The sequence below is a fragment of the Centruroides vittatus genome, unplaced genomic scaffold (genome assembly GCF_030686945.1).
Source record: "Centruroides vittatus isolate TY-2023 unplaced genomic scaffold, ASM3068694v2 contig_1154, whole genome shotgun sequence".
In the NCBI taxonomy this organism is placed as follows: Eukaryota; Metazoa; Arthropoda; class Arachnida; order Scorpiones; family Buthidae; genus Centruroides; species Centruroides vittatus.
This window is the reverse complement of record NW_027120741.1, coordinates 1,226,019-1,253,393: the sequence shown is the minus strand read 5'-3', so window position 1 is coordinate 1,253,393 and position 27,375 is coordinate 1,226,019. Positions and strand designations below refer to the sequence as shown.

Below are 27,375 nucleotides of genomic sequence, written 5' to 3'. Positions count from 1 at the left end.
CAAATACAATACACTGTAATTCAAGTTTAAGTGTTATAAGTTCAAGTCAGTATTTCATAAGGAATGTATGAATACTTACAAAGATTCAAAATATAATTTATAGAATTACTATATTATTAATGTAGTTTTTTGTTTAAATGATTTCATAATTAAAAAATTATGAATTCTGAATAAATGTTACATCATAAATAACACAAGACCAAAAGAATAATAACAACAAAGTTACCATTGAAAAGATTGATATCCTAAACCAACAATTTGACACTTAAATGCGAATTCCAGCATATAATAAACAAATAAAATTTAGTGTTCAAATGTTTTCAGCCATCTTTCAGAGGCCCTCGTCAGGAATGAATGCACGAAACACAAAAAACAGTTCTATCTTTTGAAAATTTCTAACTTTTGAACTTAGCTGTGTTCCAATTTTTAAAACATTTAAATGATGATCAATACAAAAATCGTTACGCTTACATCATATAAATTAATTATTTTTTAAACAAACCTATAAATAAATTCATTATTATTATATTATGTGGCATTGTAAAAGTTAGTCCAATGTTTTAACATATAAATGATGTTTGATAAGGAAATTGTTTCCTTTGCATTGCATAAATATAAATAAATAATTACACACAAAAATTATCATTATGTTTTGTGGCATTGTAAATAATACTTCCACGATTGTGGAACCAGAATTTGATTTGTCCATTATATGCTGAAATTTGCATTTAAGTGTCAAGTTGTTGGTTAAGTATATAGTTCCAGTTTAAGTGTACCAGTTTTTATGTCAGATTGATATACATTTTTGACAGGCAAATCCAGATTTTTGACACTTCTGTTAATAAAAATATTTAAATATGATATATAAAATAATTAAAATTTAAAACAAACTATTGGATAAAGTAGCAGTTGACATTGCTTGCATGTTTTTCAAAATCTTTTGAGAATTGTCAATAAAACTGTTTGTCAAATGTTTGAGTCACTCTCTGTAAAACTGCTTCAAAGTGTCCCAGAAACATAAATGTGTCACATTGAAGGAAAAAGTCAATGTAATAAAATTAAATAAAAAATTGTAATTTCTCAAGTAAAATGAGCATCAGAAAAACTCAGCATTCTTTCCAAATTATGCAGCTGCACATTAATTGAAATGTTTCTGCACCCTACTGTTTAGCATGGTCTGCAACCATAACTGCCACTTTTGTCATGAACATTGCTGAATATGCAAACTTGAATATTTTCAGTGGTTAAAAATATACAGTTTAATTCATACATAAAGAAATTATCTATTTGTAACATGAATTACAGTATTAGTTTTGTTGAATAATTTATTGTTACACATAAGATGAGATGAAATTATATTTGAAAGCCAAAAAAATTCAGTAGTGTATAAAATTTGCATAGTATCTTTCATAAAAAGAAAAAAAAGTTAAAATGTTTTGTTTGGATTATTGAAAAATAATGCAGAGACTTATTTTAAATTTTGATACTTACTTTTTGTAATTTATTGACATTTTATTCTTAAATGATATTTTTAGCTGATTTGTTTATATTTAGATTTAATATTAAATAATAATAAATTTAGTAAATAAATTATATTATAATAAATTTAAAATTAATATTAGTGTTTAGATTATTTAGAACTTTAGTAACTAAAAGTTTTTGAAATGATGAGGTTTATCATGTAGGACTGTCAAAGATCTAAAAATGACAATTTTAAAATGATAAATTTATACTGTTAAGCTTTCAAAAATCTATTTAACAGATTCAGTAAATATAAATTTCATATAAATTAGAGTATTAATGAGTAAATGATCAAAATCATTAAAATCTATGAATAAATTTCTTGAACTAATGAGTAAGATTTATAGTTCTTAAAAACTGTCATTCAGATACAAGAATAGAAAATTTAATTGTATATCAAATTTAAACATCAAATATTTCATAGACTGAATATAACAAAATAGAATTGTACACAAATATAAAATTTGATTAAGTATATTGAAAATACATAGTTTTACAGTGTTAATCTTTTATTGGATACTGAAGTATTAAAGTTTTAATTTTTGAAATTGTTAAAATTGTTAATTATAATGAAACTACAAGATATTATCATCATAAGACTATATTAGACTTATGTTTATGGAATCATAACATTTCAATATACAACAATTTAATAAATGTTTACATTTTTATTGTTTCTTTTTCATAAACATTATATTTTTCTAAATATGGGTTTTGTATGTTAAAATATTAGGTACATTCATTTGAAACCCATTTTTATTGTTCTGTGGGGAACTGGATTAATCTGGACAGTCAAAGGCAGCACAAAGTAGTAGTGACTCTAAATCCAGTTTGTATGGATTACGAAACATGTAGCACAATAAGGTTTGATGATGATATACAGTACCTATGGCTGAATGGTAGAGCAGTTGAAGTGACAGCCTACTGCTCTGGGGACCCAGGATTATATCCAGATGGAGTAGAAAACTCCATGAATTTTTCAGTGGATGGTTTGTTTGAATATGTCATCTCTTGCTAAATAAAAAGGTCTCTTAGTGCTCACAGGGCAAACAGTTTAAAAGAAAAGATTATGTACCAGGTGGAGAATCTTTTCAAACAAGATCATAAAGTTGTGGATTTCTGAGTGGAAAGATGTCAACCAACAGAAAAATTAGATAAATGCAAACTGTTTATCAGTTTGCAGTGTGTGTTAATGATTACAATGGTTAATTGGCTCTATGTGGTGCAATGGATGGCAGTAAATTACAGGCTTGCCATGTCCTAGACAAGTGCAAGTTTTTCAAATAGCAGAAACACACTGAAAATATTGATATAGTCGTATGGATATACAGATGATGAAGTATTTGTTCACTTGCATCAGAAATGAATCTGAGCTTTGGGTCTGTGCATGCAGTTGTAAGAGACCCCAGATACCACAAATGTTGCTGATTGTTCCATTTCAACTATTGGAGAATCACAAGGAACAATGGACAGCTGTGGTACTAGAATATTTGCTGTGCTGTCATGCAGAGGATAACATATTGTACACATGAATTGTGGCAGAACATGAGATATGGTGTCACTATATTGAATCCACTGGAAAATCTGCAAGCATGCAATGAAGACATTTTAGGTTCACCACAACTGAAGAAATTCAAAGTAAACCACTTATTGAGAAAGTTATGCTCATCATATTTTTTGATATTCAAGGACGTTGTGAAATTCAAGCCATGAAATAAAGTCATCAATGCATGTCACTATGTTACTACATTGCAACAACTACAGAAGCAAATCAAGAACAAACAGTCAGGAAAACTCACTTCTAGTATTATCCTGCTGCATGACAATATCTACCTTTATATTTCTCATTCATTTCAAAAACAGGTGAATGCCATGCAATGGAAGATTTCCTATATCCTCCCCTTATCCTGAATCTGTCAGTCTGGTTTTTGTCATTTTAGGATTTTTAAAAGAACCTGAAAGAATAATGATTTGGTTTGGGTAAAGATGTCATAGAAGTACAGAAACTTTTGCTGATGACACAAAATTTTCAATTAAACTGTGTATTTCTTAGTTAATTTAAATTTTTAAGCAAGATGCTTATATAATTGTTTACATATACAGAAATGGTTTTGGAACCAGCCCAAGAAATTTTTTTTTTTTTTTGAAGATGGTATTTTACTTTGCAATTTTTGAAACAATAGGGCTCTTGCCTCAATGTGTATGGATTGGAGAAAAGTATGCACACAGCACTATTAATAAATGGGTTTCATTTGAATTCCTCTTATATATTTTCATGCTCTAAATAAAAATTTTAACATATTTACTTTTTATTCATTAACTTTTTACATACACTACACATTAAATTTTTGATATGCATTTGAATTTTCTACTTAACTTAAAAAATGAGTTTTTTTAAAAATACTATGTTAGTTCAAATGATTATGACAAAGTTTGAAGATTTTGATTTTTTCAATACTCATGTCATCCTTAATGTAATAATTTTGATGATTTTGATATATTGTTGGCTTCCATGTTTTAACTAACAGACTTTTATGTAAGTCATTATTAAAATTTTAATTCCAAATTTAAATTAAAATAATTTAGAAATATGGACATATTCAAACCCTTTGATTTATTTTAAGCTGTATAGTTTTATTTGTTATAAATAACAGTTATTTACAATACCTTAATATTTGTTTATTTGACTTAAATTATTTAATAAAAAATTTTATGTAAATTGCTTTGTCATTAAAACGATGAATGTAGATGTTTTCAGTTTAAAAACTTTTTAAATATTTTATCGAATTACATGCTACAACTCTAAGTGGGTTTTGGAAAGTACTAAAGACAAATGGTCAGTTATAACACCCAAAAAATGTAAACAAGTGTTTGACTCATGGAAACAGAGATGTAGACTTGTTGACAAACAGCAAGGAGCTCACATTGAACAGACCAAAACAATTCACAGAAGGGTTCTTAAATACATTAATTAATTTTGAGGTTGAGTAGTATTTGCATATACCCCCTTCAGTAGTAATAGGAGCATTCCTACCTACTTTAACCTTTTGCTTTTAAACCATTGTGCTTATGAAGTATTTACAAAATTATTATTTTTATGAATAGATTACAAACTTACTACAACACCTAAGCATTTTCCATGAGAATTTTTTATTAACATTTTCAGCCTACTCCCATAGGCCATCATCAGGTTTTTAAATCCATTTTAGAAAATGCTCCACAAATAGAACATTCCATTTAAATTTTAAATGGAATGTTCTATTTGTAGGCTGAAAATGTTTGTTAATAAAAAATTTTCTCTGCAAATGCTTAGGTATCATAGTAAGTTTGTAATCTATTTCTGCTGAGTACTTCCAGACTGAATTTACTAATACAGATAAAATTTTCTTTTACTCTTCTGCTTAAAGAATCAATAGTAGAACCAATGTAACAGAAATTCTAATGATTTTTGGTGAGTTTGATCATATGTATTCCAGCTTTATCCATATATTTCATTCTGTCATCTAACCTCAACATTCACCTAACAGAAAGCACATAGCTAACAGAAAGTTTCATACTGCTTATTAACTGATTATTAGAGATTAATGGCAACCTTATTGGTGTAAAGCTTAACACCAACCAAATTGGGAAGTTTACTTATTTAAATTTATAAATTCTCAAAAGCAAGCAAAATGTTGTATTAAAGTTTTTTACAAGTGTATATCTGTAGATGCCAATATACTCTAGTAGTAGATTCATTAATTAAGTCATCCCTCATTGTTTCTTGATAGTACAGTAGAGCATTGATTATCCAAAACAATTCAGGACTGGAGTTGTTCGGATAACTGATCAAAAACTACATTAAACACAAAACTGTTCTGTATATATTTTGTATCACACATTTTACAAATACATACCTTATATAAAGCAGTACATTAAAGTAAGTCTACAGTTTAGTTTGGCAGGGAGGGGGAGAGTGCTGCAGGGCCACAGCATAGGCGGAAATTTGAATTTGCTGACTGGAACACTTTCGGTTAACTTATGTTTTGGTTGATCAGTATTCGGATAATCAATGCTCTACTGTACATATGAAACAAGAATATAATAGAATTATATATATACAGTAGAGCATTGTTTATCCGAAAGCTTTCCAGTCGGACTGTGTCATTTTAATACTAGATTAACTTCTAAAGTATAATTTTTTTATTTTTTTATTTTTTAATATATTTATTTTTTGTACAAAATAAAGAAAGAATTTTTAACGATACAATAGCCTCGATTATTATTATAAAAATTTTCGTTAGACTTAAAATTGATGAAAATTCAACATTGAAGTGACACACAACGGAAAAAAATTTCAACATCGGATAGGTTAATATATTTTTTCGTACATAATCAGTTATTCGAAAAATCAGTTATCCGAACGACCCCAGTTCCCAATTGATTCAGATAAACGATGCTCTACTGTATATATATATAGCTTCTAACCATGGTTTTCTAAATAAGGTCAAAGAGGTATTACTTCATATTTTAATAATACCTAACCATACCTCCATCAAAGTAGATGGATTTACCATTACGGCAAATATCTGGCATGAATTATTTCTTTATAAATAAATAAAGCAAGCATGAAACTTAGTTGTTATGAAAATGTTGAGGTCATATAAGGGCAGAATGAAAGGTATGGATAAAGCTGTGGTAAGTGTATATGATTAAACCTGCTAAAATTCACAAGAATTTATACTATATTGGTTCTACCATTTGTTCTTTAAGCAGGAGTGTAAAAGTACATTTTTATCTGTATTAGTAAAAATGATAATTTTGCAAACAGAATTTCTGTAACTGGAGATGGCCTTAAAAAAGATCTAAAAATGTTTTTACATGTAATAAAACATTGGCTAGTTGAAAAGGCAACATGAATTTCTATTTTTATATGGAGATTCTACATTGTTTAATTACCTCAAGTTAATTTATTTCAGATTTTTTAAAAATTCTATTTATGTAATTTTTTTTACAAAATTAGCAAGAAAAAGTAATTCAATATTAGGTGTAGCTTAAATTCTAAAATAAAAAGTTAAACATTGTACTTAATTTTTAGATAGTAAAGATTTTTGTGATGATTCACTAGTCAGAAAATATGAAATATTCATTGTTAAATTAATTCAAGAGAGATAACAATATGGAATGTGCAGTATGCTAGCTAATTTTCCTCTTCACTGTATTCATTAAAATATTGCATATTAAATAAATTAAAAAATAGACCATTTTAGAATATGAATTTATGAAGTAACTTGAAATTGACAAAGCAGTTTATTTAAAATGTTAATATAAAAAATAAAATATGAATATGAGGACACTGATGGTGATGCACCCACAATATCAGTCCTCCTCATCTCAGGAAGGACTAGGAGAATCACCACTCTGCTACAGTCAAGAAGGAACATATAGCTCTAGCAGACGAAGTAGCCAAGAAGACCTTCGTTGGACAAGTGAACCTCGTCCTTGGAGTAGTACTGATTCAGATAGTTCTGGCCGGCCACATCTACAACCAGGAACAAAATCAACTTGTAGCAGTTTTGAGTTTGAGGTAATTAACATTGTTGTTATTTCTAACTATAAATATGTCATTATTTAATTAAAATAGAAAAATGATGGCTGCAGCAATGATTGTCATTCAAAGTGATTGTATCAAATATTTTTGAAAATTATATACTTTGATTTCAACTTAACTTATCATTATTGAGTCTGTGGATGTTTCTCATTGGTGATAATGTTGTTGCTATTACATCACTCTGCTGGTTTCCATGGAGATTTAATGTTAATGGCTTTTTCAACCAAATGTTTATGGTGTTCTGTTGTTTCGTAAATAGGGAGTTTTAGAAACTGCAGAACATCAAGCATGTGTGGTTGAAAAAGCTGTAAACACTATATCTTCACAGAAACTAGAGAGGTGATATAATAGTGATGTAGTGAGGAACCTGAAATAATGAATTTCTTGCCACCAGGAAGGAACAATGTGGTAACATACCAGCTTTGTGGTGGATAGAGAATGTAAGCCCAGAAGGCAGTCTGTATATGAATAAATTTAAAAACAGTATCTCCACCTCTTGTTCATACTCCATGAAAAAATTAATTGTGGAGTAGACAAAAGATAACATGCCTATAAAGATGTTCAATGTTTCTTCAGTGCCTCCCATGCAAGCAAAACATCATCTACATAACATATCAATAGATATATAAAAGCAAAAGCATGGAGCCCATAGGTACTCCATGTTTTTGCTTGTAAATAATAATAATAATACTAAAGTGGAAGTACAGTAGAGCATCGATTATCCGACTTAATTGGGGACTGGGTTGGTCGGATAACTGAAAAGTATGAAAAAATACATTATTAGTATAGTGTATTAGGCCTGGTTTAAATACTAGCCTCCCTTTCATGGTCGAGCCAGTGCTGCCAGCTAAAACATGCAAAAATTTAACAAAAATAATATTAAAGTAGCCAAGACATAACCAAATATTGTAGCGCCACATCACTAGCGGACATTTGAATTTTCTGACTAGAACGCGGTCGGTTAACCGATAAGTCGGTTAATCGGGGGTCGGATAATTGATGCTCTACTGTAATTGTTTCCTGTAATAAAAAAAAGCACAATCAAAATGCAAAAGTTTACTCCACAATTAATTTTTCCATAGAGCATCAACAAGAGGCAGAGATACTGTTTTAGACTTAATCGTACACAGATTACCTTCTGGACTTATGTTCTCTATCCACCACAAGGCTGGTATGTTACCACACATTGTTTCTTCCACTGCCTTTCAACCATTCTTATCTTTATTTTTCTCAATAATTTCATATAAACTTTACTATTTACATTTATTTACATTTTAAGTTTATGAATGTTTTGTATCTTAGCCACATGCCTTTATACATTTGAAAAAGTCTGTCTTACATTTTTTGTCTATTCTAAAATTTAATAACCACATTTGATTTTTGCCTGATGACAATAACTGTAAGTCATTGAAAATACTAGCAGTTTTATTAAGTGTGTGAATTTTAATGCTAGTGCAAAGTGTGTTACTTTGTCAAAAATGAATTGCTGATGTAAATAACAAAACCAAAATGAAAATTTTAATATATTTGATAAGGTAAATATATACAGGCTAAAGCCATCATGAAGCCAATCTTTCATTCTTCAATCTATTTTCATGGAAAACTTCTTTGTCAACACTGAGTTGAGCCATGTGTAACCTACTCTTCTTACATACGTCCACACTATTTCACAGACCAGCCAAGAATAAAGAAAACCCTCTCCTTTTTTATCATGTGAATCCTAGCTTTTCTAATTGGTCCTTAGACCCATTCAAACTCCCTAGCCTCAGGGTAAGAAACTCCTAAAGGGCAACAATGGTCACTAAACCACAGCAGTAACATTGCCATCAATGAGAAGGCACTCATAGACTTCATTGTGATAGGTTAAATTGAGACCAAGTATAAATTATTTTAATATTTAATTTATAATTAAAATTTTTCACATTATAAGACTCACAACCATATTGTGTTTTGCATTTAGTTGTGAAAACTAAGTGCAAAGCAATATGCATTCCAAAATAGAATGCTAACACCGGAAAGATTCAATTTTTTTTAGGGAGTTCTACCTGAGGAAGGTCCTAGGTGTGGACTAAAAACATTATTGACAATAGTTTTTACAACTAAGTGCAAAGCACAATAAGGTTGTGAGTCTTATTTATAGTAATTAACACTTTGTTGTTAGAAGATTATTTTAAATTTTAAACATTTCAGCATATTGATTAATAATTTATTTCAGAAAAATAAACAAAAATTAAAAAAAATGAAGTATTAAATAACAATCTCAAGATGTATTTTCTATTTTTTTTTCCTTATATAGAAGAATCTGCTTGTTATAAACAGATATTTTCATCAGATTGTCTAGTCATCATAATTAACATGTTAAAATATACTTATAAAACTTTATTTACTGTAATTAGCTGTGGTTATAGTTCTATTTATCTGATGATCATAGTAATATCACCTACCATCATGTAAATAGGAATTTTCTAAACTACGATTTCTTACTATCAGCTTCAGCATATGGCTAATAACACAAATTGATATCAATCTGTATCATTGCTTTAAACATTAAAAGTTTATCATTTATTAATTATATTTTGTAATTGTTTTAACGTGTCCTTTCAATGTTGGAGGTAATAAAATTAGTCTTTTCATTAATTGTAGTCTTATTTACTTAGCCTTAAGTTCCAAAGTGATGATAATAAGCAGATTCTCCTTTATTAGTAAATAATAGCAACTATCAATAAAATTTTGAACTAAAATCATTGAAATATATTGAATTTTTTCTTTTGGAAATGGATACTTGCTATTATTGAAATTGTATTAGGAAAAGTTTAACAACTGAAGAGATCTGTCAAATCTTCACTATCTCAGTATGATAGAGAAAATTATTGCATTAGAATAGCTGAAGAACTTTGCATGCAAACAGCTTGTGGTAGTAATTTAATATATAATAAGTAATAAATAAGGAACAGATTTGGATTGATATAGTTGTTAAGATGTGAAAGAGCAATGATGGATAAGAATAATTTTTAAGATAGAAAAAAAATTACGTTAAGTTACATTTTTAATTTAATTAAATTTGGCTAATTTTAACCTAATACAAGAATTTTATATGAAAAATCTATTAATATAAATTTGTTTTGCTAATTATCATTTTATTGTTACTATTGCATAACAGAGGAATTATATCACTAATAATTGATTCTGAAGTTTCAAAATAAAAATTTCTTAGGCTTTTAATCCTGTTTTGTAATTGTTCAGTTGAATTTTTTTAAATATTTAAACATGTTTATTAAATCATACTTTTGTTTTATTTCTGTTAGTATTTGAAAATGTTTGATATTTAGAACATGAATCTGATGGTTATTAAATACAACTAAAAATATTACTTTTTTCATTTTAATAAACTTTTTTGCTGATGCATTTAGGTTGTGTGTAGATGATTGAGTGATTTACTATTGAAGCAATTACTTTATGTATAGATACTTTGAAATAATTTAAATATTCCAAGCAATGAGATGATTTTAAATCTTAAATAAATCTTAAAATCTTAGTTATTCAAAATTTACTATAATATCAAAATTAAGATGATTCAGAATTCCATGCTTCAATGCTTAGAATGTTTAAAAATTATTTAAAATTATTTTGTTCAAAAGTTGTGGTAGATCTTTATGCTCGACTCACATCTGTCAGCTGTAGATATGACCCTCGCTTCGATCATATCCTTATCTGCCATGTCACTATAAGCTAAATTATGCTAGGTGGTCACATACGCTTGTAGCCTTTTATTAAAATTAGTTTATAATGCTTTTTGTTATAGTCTATGCTATCATATATCATTGTGATAATCCAAGACTATCACTCCCTTCTATATCCTGATCAATATCTTCGACATATCTGTTTCGTTCCTATTACTCTCTCGCATAATCGATTTCCTCATTCTTCTATCGTGACTCGACTAGTACATAATCGCACTCACACTGTATATAATGTACGTACACGAAGTGGAGTATCCCAGAGATATACGGATATATCCTTGCAGTGTGCTGCTCTCCTCCTGCAGACATAAATATCTTTTAAACTTGATATATATACTCTCGATGGTGTACCTATTACGTCAGTATAATAAGTCATTCTTCAGAAATGGACAATATATAAGCTGTGGTGTGCCAATTTGAATCTGAATTTATGCTCTCATACCGAATCAGTGTATAGATATAAACTCCTCTCTTATAGTCTGCTGTGGTGTTCCGCACTTGTATCTCACGTATCTCTTCCACTCGGTACTCCATATGTTATCCGCATAATTTCACCTTCTTCTATCTGCTGGCATCATATTAATCCTTCGTGAAATTCGTAATCCGCGTTGTACCTCATATATCTATTTCGAATTCAATTTGTCACACTAATCTGTTGTGTCTGTGTGTGATCAATATCTCTCTAGTGCCGTTCCAATGGTGCGAGACAACCTAGTCCTCTCTGATGTGTCTCATATGCGATGTTATCTGATCGCATCCTTGCTCATCTAGCGCACACGTATCACTGCGTAGCTCTATATGTGTAGAACTCTTCACATATCACTAACATATATGTATATATTAGACTCGTAGTGTTGAATCATACTAGTCACCGTGTCATTTATATTGTGTGTGTGTCTATCTCGTGATTTATAGACATCCTCTGTCGTGATCATTCATAGACACTAGTACTACTCTCAACTCTGCTATAATACGTCTCGAATCATTATCTGATTTTAACTCCGCGTGCTATCATCTCATCTCCGACTGCATCTACAGCGTGTCTCTCCTTTCAAGCGCTAAGTGAACGCTCTCAGTACTATGTGTGTTACATTATGTGTGTGTGTGTGTGTGTATTGACAATGATTCATCTCTCGTCTTTATATAACATGTATATATCAACTCGTGTCGGTATGTGATCATCTATGCTGTGCCAGCTCTCCTTGCTACGGAGTGACTCCACTATCAGAGTCCTCTCTCTTCTTTCTCTCCTGAGCTCTGGATCAGAGCCTATCTCAGTATTCCCCACTATCGATAATGCAGACTCTTCGCTCAACTCTACACTCATCGTGAATGATATATTACAGTATCGCTCCTGAATTTTCTAGTAGTTTGTCCTATTAATCATATCTATCTATATATCTCTCTCAGCTATAATGCTTTCTCTTATTAGACGTGCTCACAACTCACTATTATAACGCTGTTTGATGACATTTGGAGTTAGATAATTTTTTTTCTTCCTAGCATCCATTCTTCTAGTTTTTTCTTCCTAACATCTATTAGATTTGCAACCATTGTTGCAGCAGCATCAACTATAGCCTTGGCCTCCAGTAAAATTAAATTGCATGAGATTAACTACTGGTTGCATAAATTTAAAATTCGGTATAAACGCAATACGCATGCACAACTCAGATGCAAGTGCTGATTGGCTAGTGTATGTTGGATGATCACTCCTCAACATATTGTTATCACTTTGCCCAACTAGGTGATGGCAGTATTCATAATGACCAGTCAATTTGATAAATTATGTTAAAACACCTGAAATTTATTACAATGCCCAATTTTGTTTGTCATTATTCATAATGACTGTATTAATCACTTGGTCCATAACATATATATATAAGTAAGTATAAATATTGTAATAAATAATAAATTGTTTGGTAATATCATACACTATTTTAATAATTCTAAAAATTATTCTATAAATTGTAGAAAGTTAAAAAATGACAAATTAAAGAAAACTTGAAAACATTCTATTTAGCTAGCAGTTGGAGATGTTGCAGCTGTGTTAAAACTTACACTGACATGTAAATGGAAATTAAATTTAGGGTCTGCTGTTTGTGGTTTGCCATTCTGAGTGTGAGTTCACAAATACTTAATTTGAAATTGTTAGCTAGTGTTGTGTCTTTGAACAAATTCAAGTTTCTTTGAAACTAGAGAATTATTGTGTATAACTGTTAATAAATTCAGTTGCAGGCATAAAAATAGGTGTATATACTACGTATTTAATAAGTAAATTAGTTAAAAAAGCAAAAATAAATAATTCAGTGATGGAAAAATGCAGCTTAACATTGTGACAATGTCACAATAAATAATTGCTTGTTCTTTATAAGTTGTTGCAAGTTCTGTAATACTATATGTTAAAAAAACTTTATAAATGACACCTGTTTTATGTCCACTCACATATATGACCATTATTGATTTTCATGAAGAATTGTCACAAATGGGAGGTTTTATTATTTTTGTTGTATTTTCAGATTTTGGAATTTTCTATGTAAATTCATTCTTTGTACATGAAACTGAAGATGGTTGCAATGATGCCAAAGGTGTGCAATCTTTAGCATCGTTAAAAATAAGCAACTTTAACATCGATGGACAGTTTGCTTTGTTCTTTATGCCAAAGATGTTACTTATTAAACTTAGTATATGTCTATAAAGACACTCTGATTTGGAGTACAGGTATCCTTTGCTTAATATGTGATTTGATTAACATGTGAAATTAATTGCAGAAATTCCTTTATATACACAGCAGAAGTTTTAATTAATGTGACTTTAACAGTTGTCTTTACTTAATTAACATAGATATTTTTCTCAGCAAAAGATGTTGGTGAATTTACTGTTTTTGTGCTGGGGTGATTTCCAAAACAGATATATAGTTTAATTGTGATAGTTGTGAAATTTAACACATTACTGCTAATGTGATATTTATTTCTTGTTTAGAAGCTTATTTTAAAACTTTACTTCACATTTTGTTTGTGTAAAATCATATTGAAATGTCTGCAGATAAAATGCACATTGGGCATATTATTGATAATTTTTAAGTTTTGTAAAGGCTATAAAATTATACAAACAGTAAAAAATACTCGTAGTGTATTTTATACTGTTTTATTGTTTGTATGTTTTTTACTGTGAAAGATGCTCTTAAATGCCGAACATGCCAAATATAGTTTTGCAAGTTTCGTTTGAGAAATTTTGAACTAAAGGATATAAAATGTACAGGATGCTTGAAAACTGTTGACAAAGAGAAATTTCAGGAAGAAATTGTTAAAAATTGACAAATAACAACAACTTGTGAACTTGCAACAAATCTTAGTATGTTATTGATGTGATGATTGTGTTCCACATGCATTAAGTAAAAAAAAAGAAATAGGCCAAGTATAATTTTGTCTGATGAAGGTAGGCAGCTCTAAGATTTCATTGTATTTTTAAAATTGTTACTCTTTTTTTTTAATCATAGAAAGCATTTTTACAAATGACAAAATTAAAATTAAAATATTTGTTATTAACTGAAAATTTGTTCTAGCATGTGGCAATTGTTCAGTTTAGAACTGAGATACCACTGTATTTGATTAATGCAATTTTGATATACATGGTAGGATCGAGAGATTAATTAATTGTATTAATCAAGGGATACCTGTATTCTGTAGTTTAATTGACAGTGGGCTTAGTGTGAGGATTATGGGTACAAATCCATAATCTGAGATTTTGTTTTTAAGACTTTTTAAATTTAAGTTACTCTAAACTGTTAAATGATAAGATATTGATATTTCTAACTATAATACCAAATTATTTAATTATTGATTAAGTGAATTAAAGAAAATTTTAACTTTGTAACTTTTGTCAGTCAGTATTGAAATAATAACTTGACAAGTAGAAAGATTGAAGAAATGAATTTAAGAATATATTTGAAATAAAAAATCTATTTATATTTCATAATAGATTAAATAAGGATAATTGAGTTTTTATTATATCAAGAATAGTAAACAATTATTTAAAAATGACAATTGATTATAAAAATTTAATAATGTGTATTTTATCAATAAAATAAAATACATAAGATGTAATTTCTTTATTCTGTGTATATAATGCAACTTTCAATTGACAGATATATAGAAATTTTATCTGTTATTTGTTTCAATTAATATATCTGTATATTGATTTTTGTAAATAAATTTACTATAAGAATATAAATTTGACATAAAATTTTGTTATTTTATTTTTATAGCCAGGATCACAACCAGTTACTCGTTCATCTGGACCTTTTACTGTACTTACCAAAACTGATATTGAAAATAAAGATCTGTTAATCCCATCCAGAGGCGCAAGGCCAGCAGTTACTAAAGCAAGCAGCTTTGGAGGAATCTCTATACCTACACATGATTTAGGTGGTAAAGGTCATACACCAAGAATTACCAAAGCAGGTTAATATATTTTTGATGGTTTATTTAGTTAAAATATAAATAATTTATGTAAATGAATAATATGTAATAGTAGATTTTCATGTATTGTAGTTTTGTTAAGAGTGAATGCAGATAATGAGAAAGAAAATCATGAGACTGTTTTATGAAGTGAAACTTTTATTCTAACAACTGCCAGATTAACCAATAGACAAATAAGACAAATATCTAGGGTTCCAGAAAAAAATAAATAAATAAACAAAAAATGAATAATAAGAAATTTTTAAAAAATAAAGTATTTTAAAATAAATTTCATCATAATAATTGATAAAGTAATAAAATTTGATTTGATGCTACATACTGTACCAGTGTGTATTGTGAATGACCTATGTATACATGATAACTCCAAATATGCATGTATACTGTACATGTATAATAATTAGGAGTGTGTGTCATGAAGTACTGACACCTTAATATTTTTGGCTGTAACTAATGTAAGTCACAGGAAAAACTGATTTTACACCAGTAATATGATATCTTACCCTGTACTTTATGTAGCACTATTTAAGATTTCTCTAAAATTTTGCCTGAAGTACTAATTATTTCTAAAATAAAAAGTCACAAATTTGAGCAGTGCAAATATTGTCGTCCAGTACTGACTAGTTATTGTTCTAAAGGGTATTAAGGTCTTAATAATGTTATAAATTGTTAAATACAAAATTTTTTGACCATAATAGAATAGTGTGGTATTATACTATAACCAATAATTATAACATTTATTCAAAAAGTGAATACTAGGAAAACAGGAACAAATCTTTGAAGGTTTACAATGAACTTTGCTGCTTACAATTGTCACAAGTAAAATACAAAATATTTTCTTCATCAGCACATTTGATATGTGCCAAATCCTTACATACGTATTGTATGTAACTGTACCCAGTCATCTTGAATAAACTTTTAATCCTAATCTTATATCTACATATAAAAAAGTAGCTGTTTTCTCCTATCTTCATTGAAAGTCCTTTGCCGTTTATCAATTTGAGGAACCATATTCATATTTTTGTCAACTTGGATCGCTTTCATTCAATATAGGCTTACTAGTGTTTTTGGAACTGAAAATATTGGAAGCTTCAGTCAAGAACTTCATCTATTGCTATTTTCATGCCAGCTTTGGTCAATTTTACTTTCTTACTTTTCTCACTTTCTGCCATTTCTCTCTAAATTAAGAAGAAAGAAAACTCAGACCTTTTCCTTAAAATTTAATTTTGGTCAGTACTGGATGCTGCCACTTGGGTAACATTTTAGAGATCGTCCACTGTATACAGTTTTATATTGTAAAACTAATATGATTTATTTTAACATAATACAGTGGTACCTCGGTATACGTCTGCTTTAGAATACGTCCAATTTAGAATACGTCCTGTTTGGATGAAACAAATTTTGCTTGGTATTTGACTTTTGTTCGGTATACGATTTAATCCAATTATACATGCCATCTACGAACAAGTAGCACTATCGGTGTACTAGACCAGACTAGATGTTTGCGGTGCCACGGTCTATAACTTTGTTAAATTTCTTCTGATTTTAATTTGTAAATAAAACTTTATTATTTTTATTAATCATGAATTGCAAAAAGGCAAATGAAAAGCAACAGAAAACTAAAAAAATGACTAGGATCACAATGGAACTGAAAAAAGAGATTCTTGAGAAATACGAAGGTGGCATGCGTGTTTGAGATTTAACTGTTGCATACCGTATTCCGAGGACAACGATATCATCAATCGTGAAAAAATAAAGACATTATTAAATCTGCTAACATTGTGAAAGGGAGACATTAAACAGATCAGAGACATTAGATCATGTTGAGAAATTGCTTTTGCTTTGGATAACTGAAAAACACTGTGCTGGCGACAGTGTATCAGAAGCAATTATTTGCGATTATTACTGTAATAACTTTAAAAATCTATAATAAAATTTATTTTTTATTAATGTGCTCAAACTGTGTTTCAATTATTTTACAACCCCATTAATATACTATATCAAGAGTTTTTTTTAACATGAGAATGGATTAATCATTTTTACATTACTTCTTATGGGAAAGGTTGATTTGGTATACGTCCTATTTGGTATAAGTCCAAACATCAGGAACTGATTAAGGTCGTTTACTGAGGTTCCACTGTATTACTATAGACAAGTTATATCTTAAAATAAAATTAACTAATTATCTCCAAAATAGAATTAAAGCCATGAAAATAAATTTTGATGCACTAAATACCAACAAACATCTCTGGTTCATGATTTCCACAACTTTAACCAAACCAAATAGTCTGAAAGTATATGATCTATGATGATGATATTCTTCTGTGTATGTCTATAGAATGCCAAATTATTAGCTCCAGTAGCAAAAAACTAATAATGGTCGGTATTGTATGACTTTCTCCTATAGTAAAATAATTAGGTAAGAGGGCATTTTGGGGAGACCCAGTTGTGATTAACTTTTTTGGGAAACAAAAAAATAAAAGAATAAAAATTTAAATTTTTTAAAAGCTGTAAAAATAATATGCATAATTATACTCATAATTATGCATATTATTTTCCCAGCTGTTAAGTACAGTGATCTGGCAAAAAAGACCCCCCTCAAATTTTTACATTTTTGGATTTCGAACATCTTGAAATGTTGAGAAATGCAAAAAAATTTTGAGTTTTTTTCTGTATATATGAATGTTAGTGTGTAGGGCACAATTTTGTTCATCCTCTTTGAAGCTTAATAACTCCTGTGCTTTTTTTCAAAAAATTTTTCAAATTTTGCAGGGAGGTTTGTTTATTAGGAAGATTGATGCTATTAAATTTTGGTAGTTAAAGATCGAGAGGGTGAGGAAATAATGGAGGTCGTGTGCATCTCCAGTAGAGTCATACTTAATGATGATTTTACTCATTATTAGCATTTTCAATTTTTTATAAAACTCATTCCTACCCTGAAAATTAAGGTTTTTGCCATTTTATAATAGTTAAAAATATAACAAGTTTTTTAATAAATTGTGATATTAGATGGTACAACCAAAATTTAAATTTTGCCAGGAAAGTTGAGCAACTCGTTGCTGGTTTATTTTTATATATTTTTCGTCTTAAACTCTCTTATTATATACTGTAATTATTATTGTATTAGTATTTGTATTCTCTATTATTTATAAAAATTTTAACTGACATTTTTTAAGATTTTTTTAGAAGCAACTTATTTAAATGGGGGCCCCAATTAAAATTTTGTCTGTCCTGCTAGAGGCTTAATCTGGCACTGATTTTAACACCTAACATATGATTGTTTACAAGATGAAATTTGGAAACTTGAATATCTGAGAATAATAGATTAAAGATAATCACAATAAAATCATAAAATGACTTGTCAATATGACAGTGCAAGATCAAACAAACTTTGTCATGAACATATGTGATCAGTAGTGAGATTTGATGATTATTACTAGAAATTTATATTATAGTGATTAAGTAAAAATAAATTGAATGTGGTTTTGAATTTCACCATCATTCCAAAGATTGAAGTAGTGTATTCTCCTTCAAGTTCCAAAATTGAACAAAAGGTTTAAGATCTGAAGCAGACCTATAATTAGGTTGAAAATATTTGTTTACATGAAACTTAAACTCCTGTGGGTGTTAAAATAAGATTTTTGCTGTGTTGATCAAGTAATCCAGCTTTTAGAAGTATTTAGCGAGGTGTGATAAGTCCTCAGATTAGAAACCTATATAGAAGCTAAATTATTTTGATTACAATTTAAATAATTCTCATTGGGATTCAATTTTAAATTTTATAGTGACAGATGTTTCTAAATTTGCTTGTTTACTTATGTGTATTTTGAAACATTTTGTCTATATTATATATGAAACAATTTTTAGAAATGATATAATAATGCTAAAAAAGTTAAAACTTTAGCTATAATTTATTTTCTTTTACAGAATCTTTTAATGTAACTACACTGTCATCAAGTTATAGTAATTCCAATATGGTAACAGGTGTTGTAACTACTACACTTCCAGAAACAGCATCTACACCAACTGATTCTAATCAGTTAACTGTTCCTTCAGTTGTTCAAGCACAGTCCAGTCCTGCTTTTCAGACTCAATCAATAGAAACAAATCAGGGATTTCCTGTGATTGTCGGTCAGTCACCATCATTATCTATATCACAGGTAATATTTTATTTTATTATTATTATTATTATCTTAAATTTTAATACAAATTGAATATATATATATATATATATATATATTTTTAAAATTTGTATTACATTTGTGTATATATATTATATACACACGCGCGCACACACACACACACACACACACACACACACACACACACACACAAAGTAACCCTCATATAACATGGTAATTTCATTTTAAAAAAGTGCCGTGTTATGTGAATCTGTGCTATATGAAACAAAGTATTAATGCAAAACATAGGTTATGTTCCAAAAGTTAACAAAAGTATACTATTATTTTTTTTTGTTACTCAGAGAAATATATTTATTAAAGTAATCAATAATTAAGTAACAATCACAATTAAAAGTACTGTGCAATACATTAATTAATGTTAATATTAATTTTAGTTAAATGAGGACATTTTCTTTTTACTAAGTATCATAATCTTCTGACCTTTTTTGTTGATCTCAATAAGAAATACAGTGGAACCTCGCATAATGAGCAAAATAAATTGTGAAAAAATGACTTGCTTAACAAGTGAATTTTCGCATAACAAGTGGCTAGGAGAGGAGAAGTCCCAGATTGTGCGCATGCTCCATCTAGCACTTGTTCATCTAGCATCTTAGTGTCGCTTGTGATCATACATTTTTTCAAACTTCTTCCAACATATATTACGTATAAACATCAACAAACATAGCCTGTTATATAATAAACACGCCAAACAATGTCAAATTCTTGGGCTATGTAAAGGCTATAAATAAATACAGGTATACCTCGAGTTATATTGTTCTCGATTATACGTCGTTTGTCAAAAAAGTATATGGAAAAATAAAAATCAAGTTTAAGTCATTTTATTCGACTTTACATCCATCTGCCACCAATATTGAAGTCGTAATATCACTAGAAAAGCGTTAAAAGTGCATAAAATTATATTAAAATATGTACATTTACAGTAAATGTTAATATAATCATCATAAATCCTAGAGAACGAAACATGAAAACATCTGTGTTTATGTGTTGATGTCTTATTTAGCGGCCTTTAAGTGCTCATTATTGGTGTTTTCCACTGTAGTTTCGACTTATGTCATAACTACACAAGTAAATTCAACTTACGTTGCCTCTCCTGGAACCAATTACCGACGTAAGGCAAGGTATGCCTGTATTAGAAATTAATTAATTTGACTAGAAGTGGGCAGTTATGGCCACCATCTCATATTAAATTTAATGACCAATTCCAGATTAAATTTTAGAAACGTCTGAATTAAAAATTAACTATTTATAATTATTAAATTAAATATGAGATGGAAGCATAACTGCCTACCTCTAGTCAGATTAATTAATTTCTGTTATTTAAGTATAGCCTTTACATAGCCCAAGAATTTGGCATATCATTTGGTGTGTTTATCAGAAATATTATCTGTGACTTTTTTTTTTTTTGTTTTCTGCAAGTTGAATTCGCATTTCAGGTTGGTTCATTCCGTGCTAGAAGAAAAGATGATGATTCACACTCCTTAACAGTGTTTATTGTATAATTTTCTTTGAATAAACATTATACATAAAATATTTGAGTATATTTTTCGGCGTGGAATGCATTATCATATTTTACATTCATTTCTACGGGAAAAATTGTTTTGCTTAACGAGTGTTTCGCATTACGAGTAAGACTCAGGAATGAATTATGCTCATTAAGTGAAGTTCCACTGTATTAGCAACATCTTCATTTTTTTATTTTTATCATGAAAAATTTTTATGGATGACAAAATAAAAATGTTATTAATCAAAAATTCTAGAGGTCACATTGTTCAGTTGAGTACCAAGTTATATTTTTTCAGAGTTTATGTTTGAATTGGGAACAGTTTCACTGTATTTCATTCATCATTTTTACAAACAATTACTTACCTACAGTTAAAAAAAAGTTTAATAACACTTACCTAAAACTGTGTAAATAAACTTTACCAAATATGAAGATTAATCTATGAAAACAAAAACAGTGATAGTCTTAAAATCTGAAAGCAACAAGAATAACATTTGATTGACAGGATTGCTAAGACAAGGAAGGAAAAATAGCACTATCAGTTTTTATTAAAAATAAACTTGACAAAAGGCACAAAACAAATTGAAAATATCAATATTCTAAAATCCATGGAAAAATTTAAGACAACATGCATGCTTACTTGAATAAAAGAATACCAAATAATGGAGTTTGCACTTAAATTATGTGCAGAGGATTTCCCAAACGAATTCTCAAAGCAAGTTAGAGTGAAATTATGTTGTATTGTAGAAATGTCATGTTGTATGAGGGATACCTATATATATATATATATATATATATATAGTCAAACTTTTATATAATAAAGTCACTAAATTCAGAAAACATTTGCTATAGGAAAATTTTGTTGAAAGAAATAACACTTTTTGGTAAATAAAATACTATTTTAACATAATTTTTTTATTATCTTATGCAATTTAAATTAACATAAAATTTAGAGTTCTAGCATGTTCCAGCAACAATTTTATTTGTGAAATGTTTTCAATTATCTAAGTAGCTGTCATCAGGATAAAACATGTAATAGAATTCTTTTTAAATTTAAATTTTAACATTCTCAACAAAATATATCAATGATAATTAGAAAATAACTAAAACAAAAAAATAAAGAAACCATAAAGTACAAAAATGTACAACACACAATAATAAACCATAAAATTCAAACAATGATGATGATCAATTACAAGATCCATTGTATATATCCAGAAGTTTCCAGAATGTGTTTTTGTCTTCTACCACACAAGGGTGTATGTTTTGGCAGCAATTAAGGAAATTTCTCATAAACCATGATGTAGTCAAAACTATACAATTGTTATTGTTGTATGTTTTTTATGGTTTTTTTTTATTATTATTATTAATAATTGTATTTTTTAATTTTTTTTGTATTATATTTTATTTTAGTTCTTTGTCATCAATCCATATTTAGAACATTGTTGACAATATTAAAATTTTAAATTTAAAAAGAATTCTATTACATATTTGATTCTGATGATAGCTATTTGGATAATTAAAAATGCTTGATAAATAAAAAAAAGTTGCTGCTTGAATAAGTTAAAACTCTAAAATATTTCTAGTAACTTTATGGTTCAATCTTTTTGTTTTAACAGCTTTATTTGAACCGTGAAGGTCAGTTAGCTTGCCAATGCCCATTAAACATGGATGAAAATTTTTGCTGCTTTTTTTTCTAATTTCTTCTTGCTGGTTTTTGTTTATATGTGCAGTCTTTATTAATATAAATGTAATGTAATTTTAAATCAGTTTACATTTGTTTGTTAAAATACAAGTTAGTTTAACTACATTTTTATTAAAAAATTGTAATTTTTTTGTTGCACAGAACAATTTAAAAAATGCTCTCTCTTCATAATAAGCTTCATACTTATTAAGAGCATTAAAAATGCTTCCAGGCATATTTTGTAATGTTGCAGTTCACTATGAATAATTTGAAATGTTTTTATCATTTTGTCATTTGTTGGTTTTTTTGTAGGTTCCTCACTATCATCTTCTGTGTCTTGAATTTTTTTAATCATTTATTTACACATTTAATTTTATTTTTATTTACATTATTCATTTATTATTGTTTATCTACATATTTATTTGTAATTTTATTCTATAATTTAATTTTTAATTTAAACCGACCAGCATTCTATTCTTGGAAAATTATTCATTATATTCTATTTTTGCTAAGTTCAATTTTGTATTCTACCTGAGGATGGTCTTTAAAAATAACAAAAACATTCATAATTAAATTGTTTTTGCTGTTTTTATAGGTTTCATGAGTGTCTGAATTTCCATGTTTGCAGTTTCTATTTTTACTGTAGATGATAAGTTTCTTTTAAAGATAATCTTACAACCGACGGCTATTCCATTCTCTTTGTGGATGTTATGTAGGAGTGAAACATACATACAAGAATAGCCACAAATCAAATATATAGTTGTCAACTATATATTTAATTTGTGGTTATTCTCCTGTTTGTTACATGAACCTAGCATCTTAGTGTTCATGATTGAATCTTTCAATCAACCCACTGTTTACACTATGGGCCTATCATGACTCAAATTACAAGTTTGCATTCTTTGGAGCCCTTATTAAGAGAGCCTACATGCATTGTCAAAATATCTGACAGAATGTGTAAGCTGGAGTATATCAAGACATTTGGTTATATGATGTCTTCCTATAAATATTAGTGATAATGACACTGAAGGCTTTAGTGAGATTATGTCTAAAAAGTGTGCATAAGTGTCAATTTCTAACCTTAATGTAAGGCCATATGGGTGTAAACTTCTTAAGTTTTTACTGTTTAGCTATATTATTATTACTGTTATTATTATTGAAACTTGAAATATTATCGTGCATTTTTTTTAATCTACAAAATATAATTATTTTAAAATAGAATGAAATTGAATATGGTTTTTAGGTTTCTAGTCAAACTCCAGTAAATTGGCAAGCAGGAAGCAGAGAATCTTCAATACCTTCTGATTTGTCAACACCTCAGGTAAATCAACCAGTTGTTTGGCCAGGATTGGAAGGAATACCAGCTGGAAGTGTTTTGTTGGGTCCTCAAACAGGTATTTAAAAGTGACTTTTTAAATTGAAATTTATAAATTTGGAAAGTTGAGCTATTTACTTAGATATTAATCAATATATAAATGAATAAACTGTTAAAGTTTTGAAAGTATTTTTAAAAAAAATTGAAATGTTTTGATTATACTGTGAGATAAGCAGATGATCAGGGGTTAAACCTCTCTGACCACTTACTCTGCATGGGTTGGTAAAACCTGATCTCTTTGTCGTTGGATGGCTAGGAGGGCAAAAAGTGAGTCACGAGTAAGTTGACAAGGTGTTTGGATTGACAGGAGACAGGTTTAACATAAATACAATAATCATTTAATATATCTTTAAACATAATATACACACGGTTATTAGAAATGGCTAAATATAATATATGTTACCAGATATAAGACATAAAGTGCGTGACAATCTAAATGACGAATCAGCACATCAGTGCAATAAGATGCAGGTTGCACCTCTCCTTAATCTGTCCCTTAATCTATCTTAAAACTATTCCCCAGAGGAGAGAGAGAGAGAGAGAGAGAGACTTTACAATAATCGTTTCATTCTAAATGAATACCTCTTGATATGTATAGCTCCCAGGTTATGCGGTGGATCTGTAGACACCGGCTGATCGAGCTGAGTCAGAGGTGGACTGTCTGGGGTTATGATGGTGTGGGGCCAAAGGAGATCGTTGAGGAATATGGCGGGACGGGTCCTCTGTCTATGGCCACTGTTGAAGTCCGCGCCCTGAGGACCGCATTTAGCTCCCTTTTATATCCAATTGAACGGAAGCTGACTCACACATCAGGTGATGAAAGGGGTCATAAGTTTGATTCATGACTAATGATTGTTGATATAAACTGCCCCAAATTGAATGTTCTGTCTTTTTAGACCTGTTAGCACTCCCAACATTAGATGGTGGGGTCGGAAGGTTAAGATATATGTTGGGACTTATAATTGTTATCCTTTGGTGAATCGTTGATATGGGAGCAGGTGGAAATGTTTGGTTCAGACCTCTTAGCAAGGTGACCCTTTTTCTACTCTCGACCGAGGGATTGGTTTTTCTTATGCTAATTGGGTAATGAGGATGTCCCATGAAGGTGGATACGTATAATTGAGACTCAGATGCAAGGGGGAAAATTTTCCATGATGCTTGGAACATCATTTGTAAGAGGAGAAGGTCATCTCTTTACTGCGTCGTAGTAAAGAGGGAAAACAAATGGTCACTCTCTTGACCCTCAAAAGGAAGTCGGGGAAGAGGAGAAATTAATTAACATGTTGGTAAAAACTCTAAATAGAGCGGGAAATCAACAATGATTTAAGGATCCTTGTCAACAAAAAGTTATAGAAAATTGCTCAGATAAGGATAAGCATTAATATTTATAGAATATGTAAACAGAAGAATTTTTAAATATAGATTAAAAATCTAATTTAAGTTGTATTAAATTTTATGAAAATATTATAATAGACCACTGAAAGAATCATTATGTGAATCCAATAATAAATTTTTTTCCTAATCAGAAGCTGAAATATTCACCACAAATAAAGCAATTTCTTCCTTTAAAAATGATTTTTATAATGGAAGTACTGTATTATCAATAGTTTAATGTTAAAATAACTGTTAAAACATGATTTTAAAAATTCTGATGGAATCATTTTTTCATGCTTAACTAATCATAAACTTATAATAATTAAAATAATAAATGCAGCTTACTTTAAGCACTGTTTACATTTGCATCTCTGACAGTATCTCCCATTCATGCTTATGCATTATTAAGTTCCATTCTTGCTCAGAAGTTGTGACCTCCAGATGGGATTACCAATTATTGTTATGGAAATAATGTTAAAATACAATTCACACCAACCATTAACTGGTGTGAATATGATTAGCACTTGAGCAACAAACGTTTTCTCCTTCTAGGCTCTTCTTCATGTTTTGTAATTCAAAACAGGCTGGATCTTAAAATTCAAACAAAATCGAATAGTAAGAAATACTGTATGTGCATGAGTTCCCTGTGAGATGTTTAAATAAGATCAAACTTTAGGATGTGATTGAAAAATATTTGTTGCTCAAGTGCTAATCACACTGGTTAATGACTGATGTGAGTCATATTTTATATTCATCCAGTGTGCCATGCAGTTATGTATTGTTATGGAATTGTGTAAACTTTCATTTTGTAAACATAATGTCACTGCTATAATCATACTAGTATTTATGATTTCTGAATATTCTTTTAAGGACTTTTAAATCTAAAAGAATGCTTAGAATTCTTTAAATTGAATAATTGTTATTGTATGTCAGAATATATAATAAATTAATTTAAAATTCTGTATCTTTTTATTAGGTACGCACTACATGAATATGGATGGTACAGTATATCGAACTAGACAGACAAACAATATTGGAGGCCAAACTATGATGGTTACTCCATTTCAAACATTAACAACTGCTACTCCTCAAGTTCAGGTTGCAACTCAAATTTCTCATCCTCAGCAACAACAGCAACATCAGCAGCAACAACAAACACAACAACCACCACCACCCCCACCTCCTCCACCACCACCACCTCCATCAACACAACAACAGCAGCAGCAACAATCTCAACAGCAAGCACAACAGCAGCATAGGTCTATTATTCAACAACCTTTTCAACAACAGCTTCAGCCTCAAGCATCGTTACAGCCAACTATTGTTTATGTACCATATGTTGCTCCACAGTTTCAACCTCAAGTATCTCCACAGCAACCATCAGTTTCACAATTAACACAGCAACCAGTTTCTCCAGATCAAAGACAATTAAATTTGGTATGTATAATTTCATACTTTCAGTTTTTTTATTTTGTGTTATAATTATAATAGATTGCATTAAACCTATCTAATAAATAGTTGTGTGCACAATTTAATAATTTATTAACAAATAAGTTAGTTACTATAATTTATATTTTAATAAAACTAAATATCAATAATGAATTTTAACTTATTAGCCTTTACTACTATGTGTGTTTTTAGCAATACTTTATTTATATACATATTTAATCTAATTTTTGAATAATTTGCTTGAATAACAATACCATATATCTGTTACTAAAGGCTTTGCTTTGCTGGTATTATCTTTCTTCCATCCATTTCCCTTTTTGTATTAATTTGCATATATTTCTGCATTAATTTGTTATTTCATTTTTTATTCTCTTGTATCTTTTTATGTTGTTATCTTTCTTCAGTTTTTCTTTTTTGATATTAACTGTATATTTTCTCTGTCATCCAGGATTTTATAGTTATCA

The 27,375-nt window shown here is 29.1% G+C and overlaps 1 protein-coding gene across 1 annotated transcript in view; it reads left to right on the top strand.

Annotated features, from left to right (window-relative positions):
* Positions 1-27,375, top strand: part of LOC136979080 (R3H domain-containing protein 1-like) — a 218,230-nt gene that overhangs the window by 167,272 nt on the left and 23,583 nt on the right. Inside the window, exons 13-17 of the mRNA XM_067274992.1 lie at positions 6,884-7,087; positions 15,116-15,311; positions 19,254-19,486; positions 23,957-24,107; positions 26,439-26,899. Coding sequence (XP_067131093.1) covers positions 6,884-7,087; positions 15,116-15,311; positions 19,254-19,486; positions 23,957-24,107; positions 26,439-26,899 — 1,245 coding nt within the window. The remainder of the gene's footprint in view (positions 1-6,883; positions 7,088-15,115; positions 15,312-19,253; positions 19,487-23,956; positions 24,108-26,438; positions 26,900-27,375) is intronic.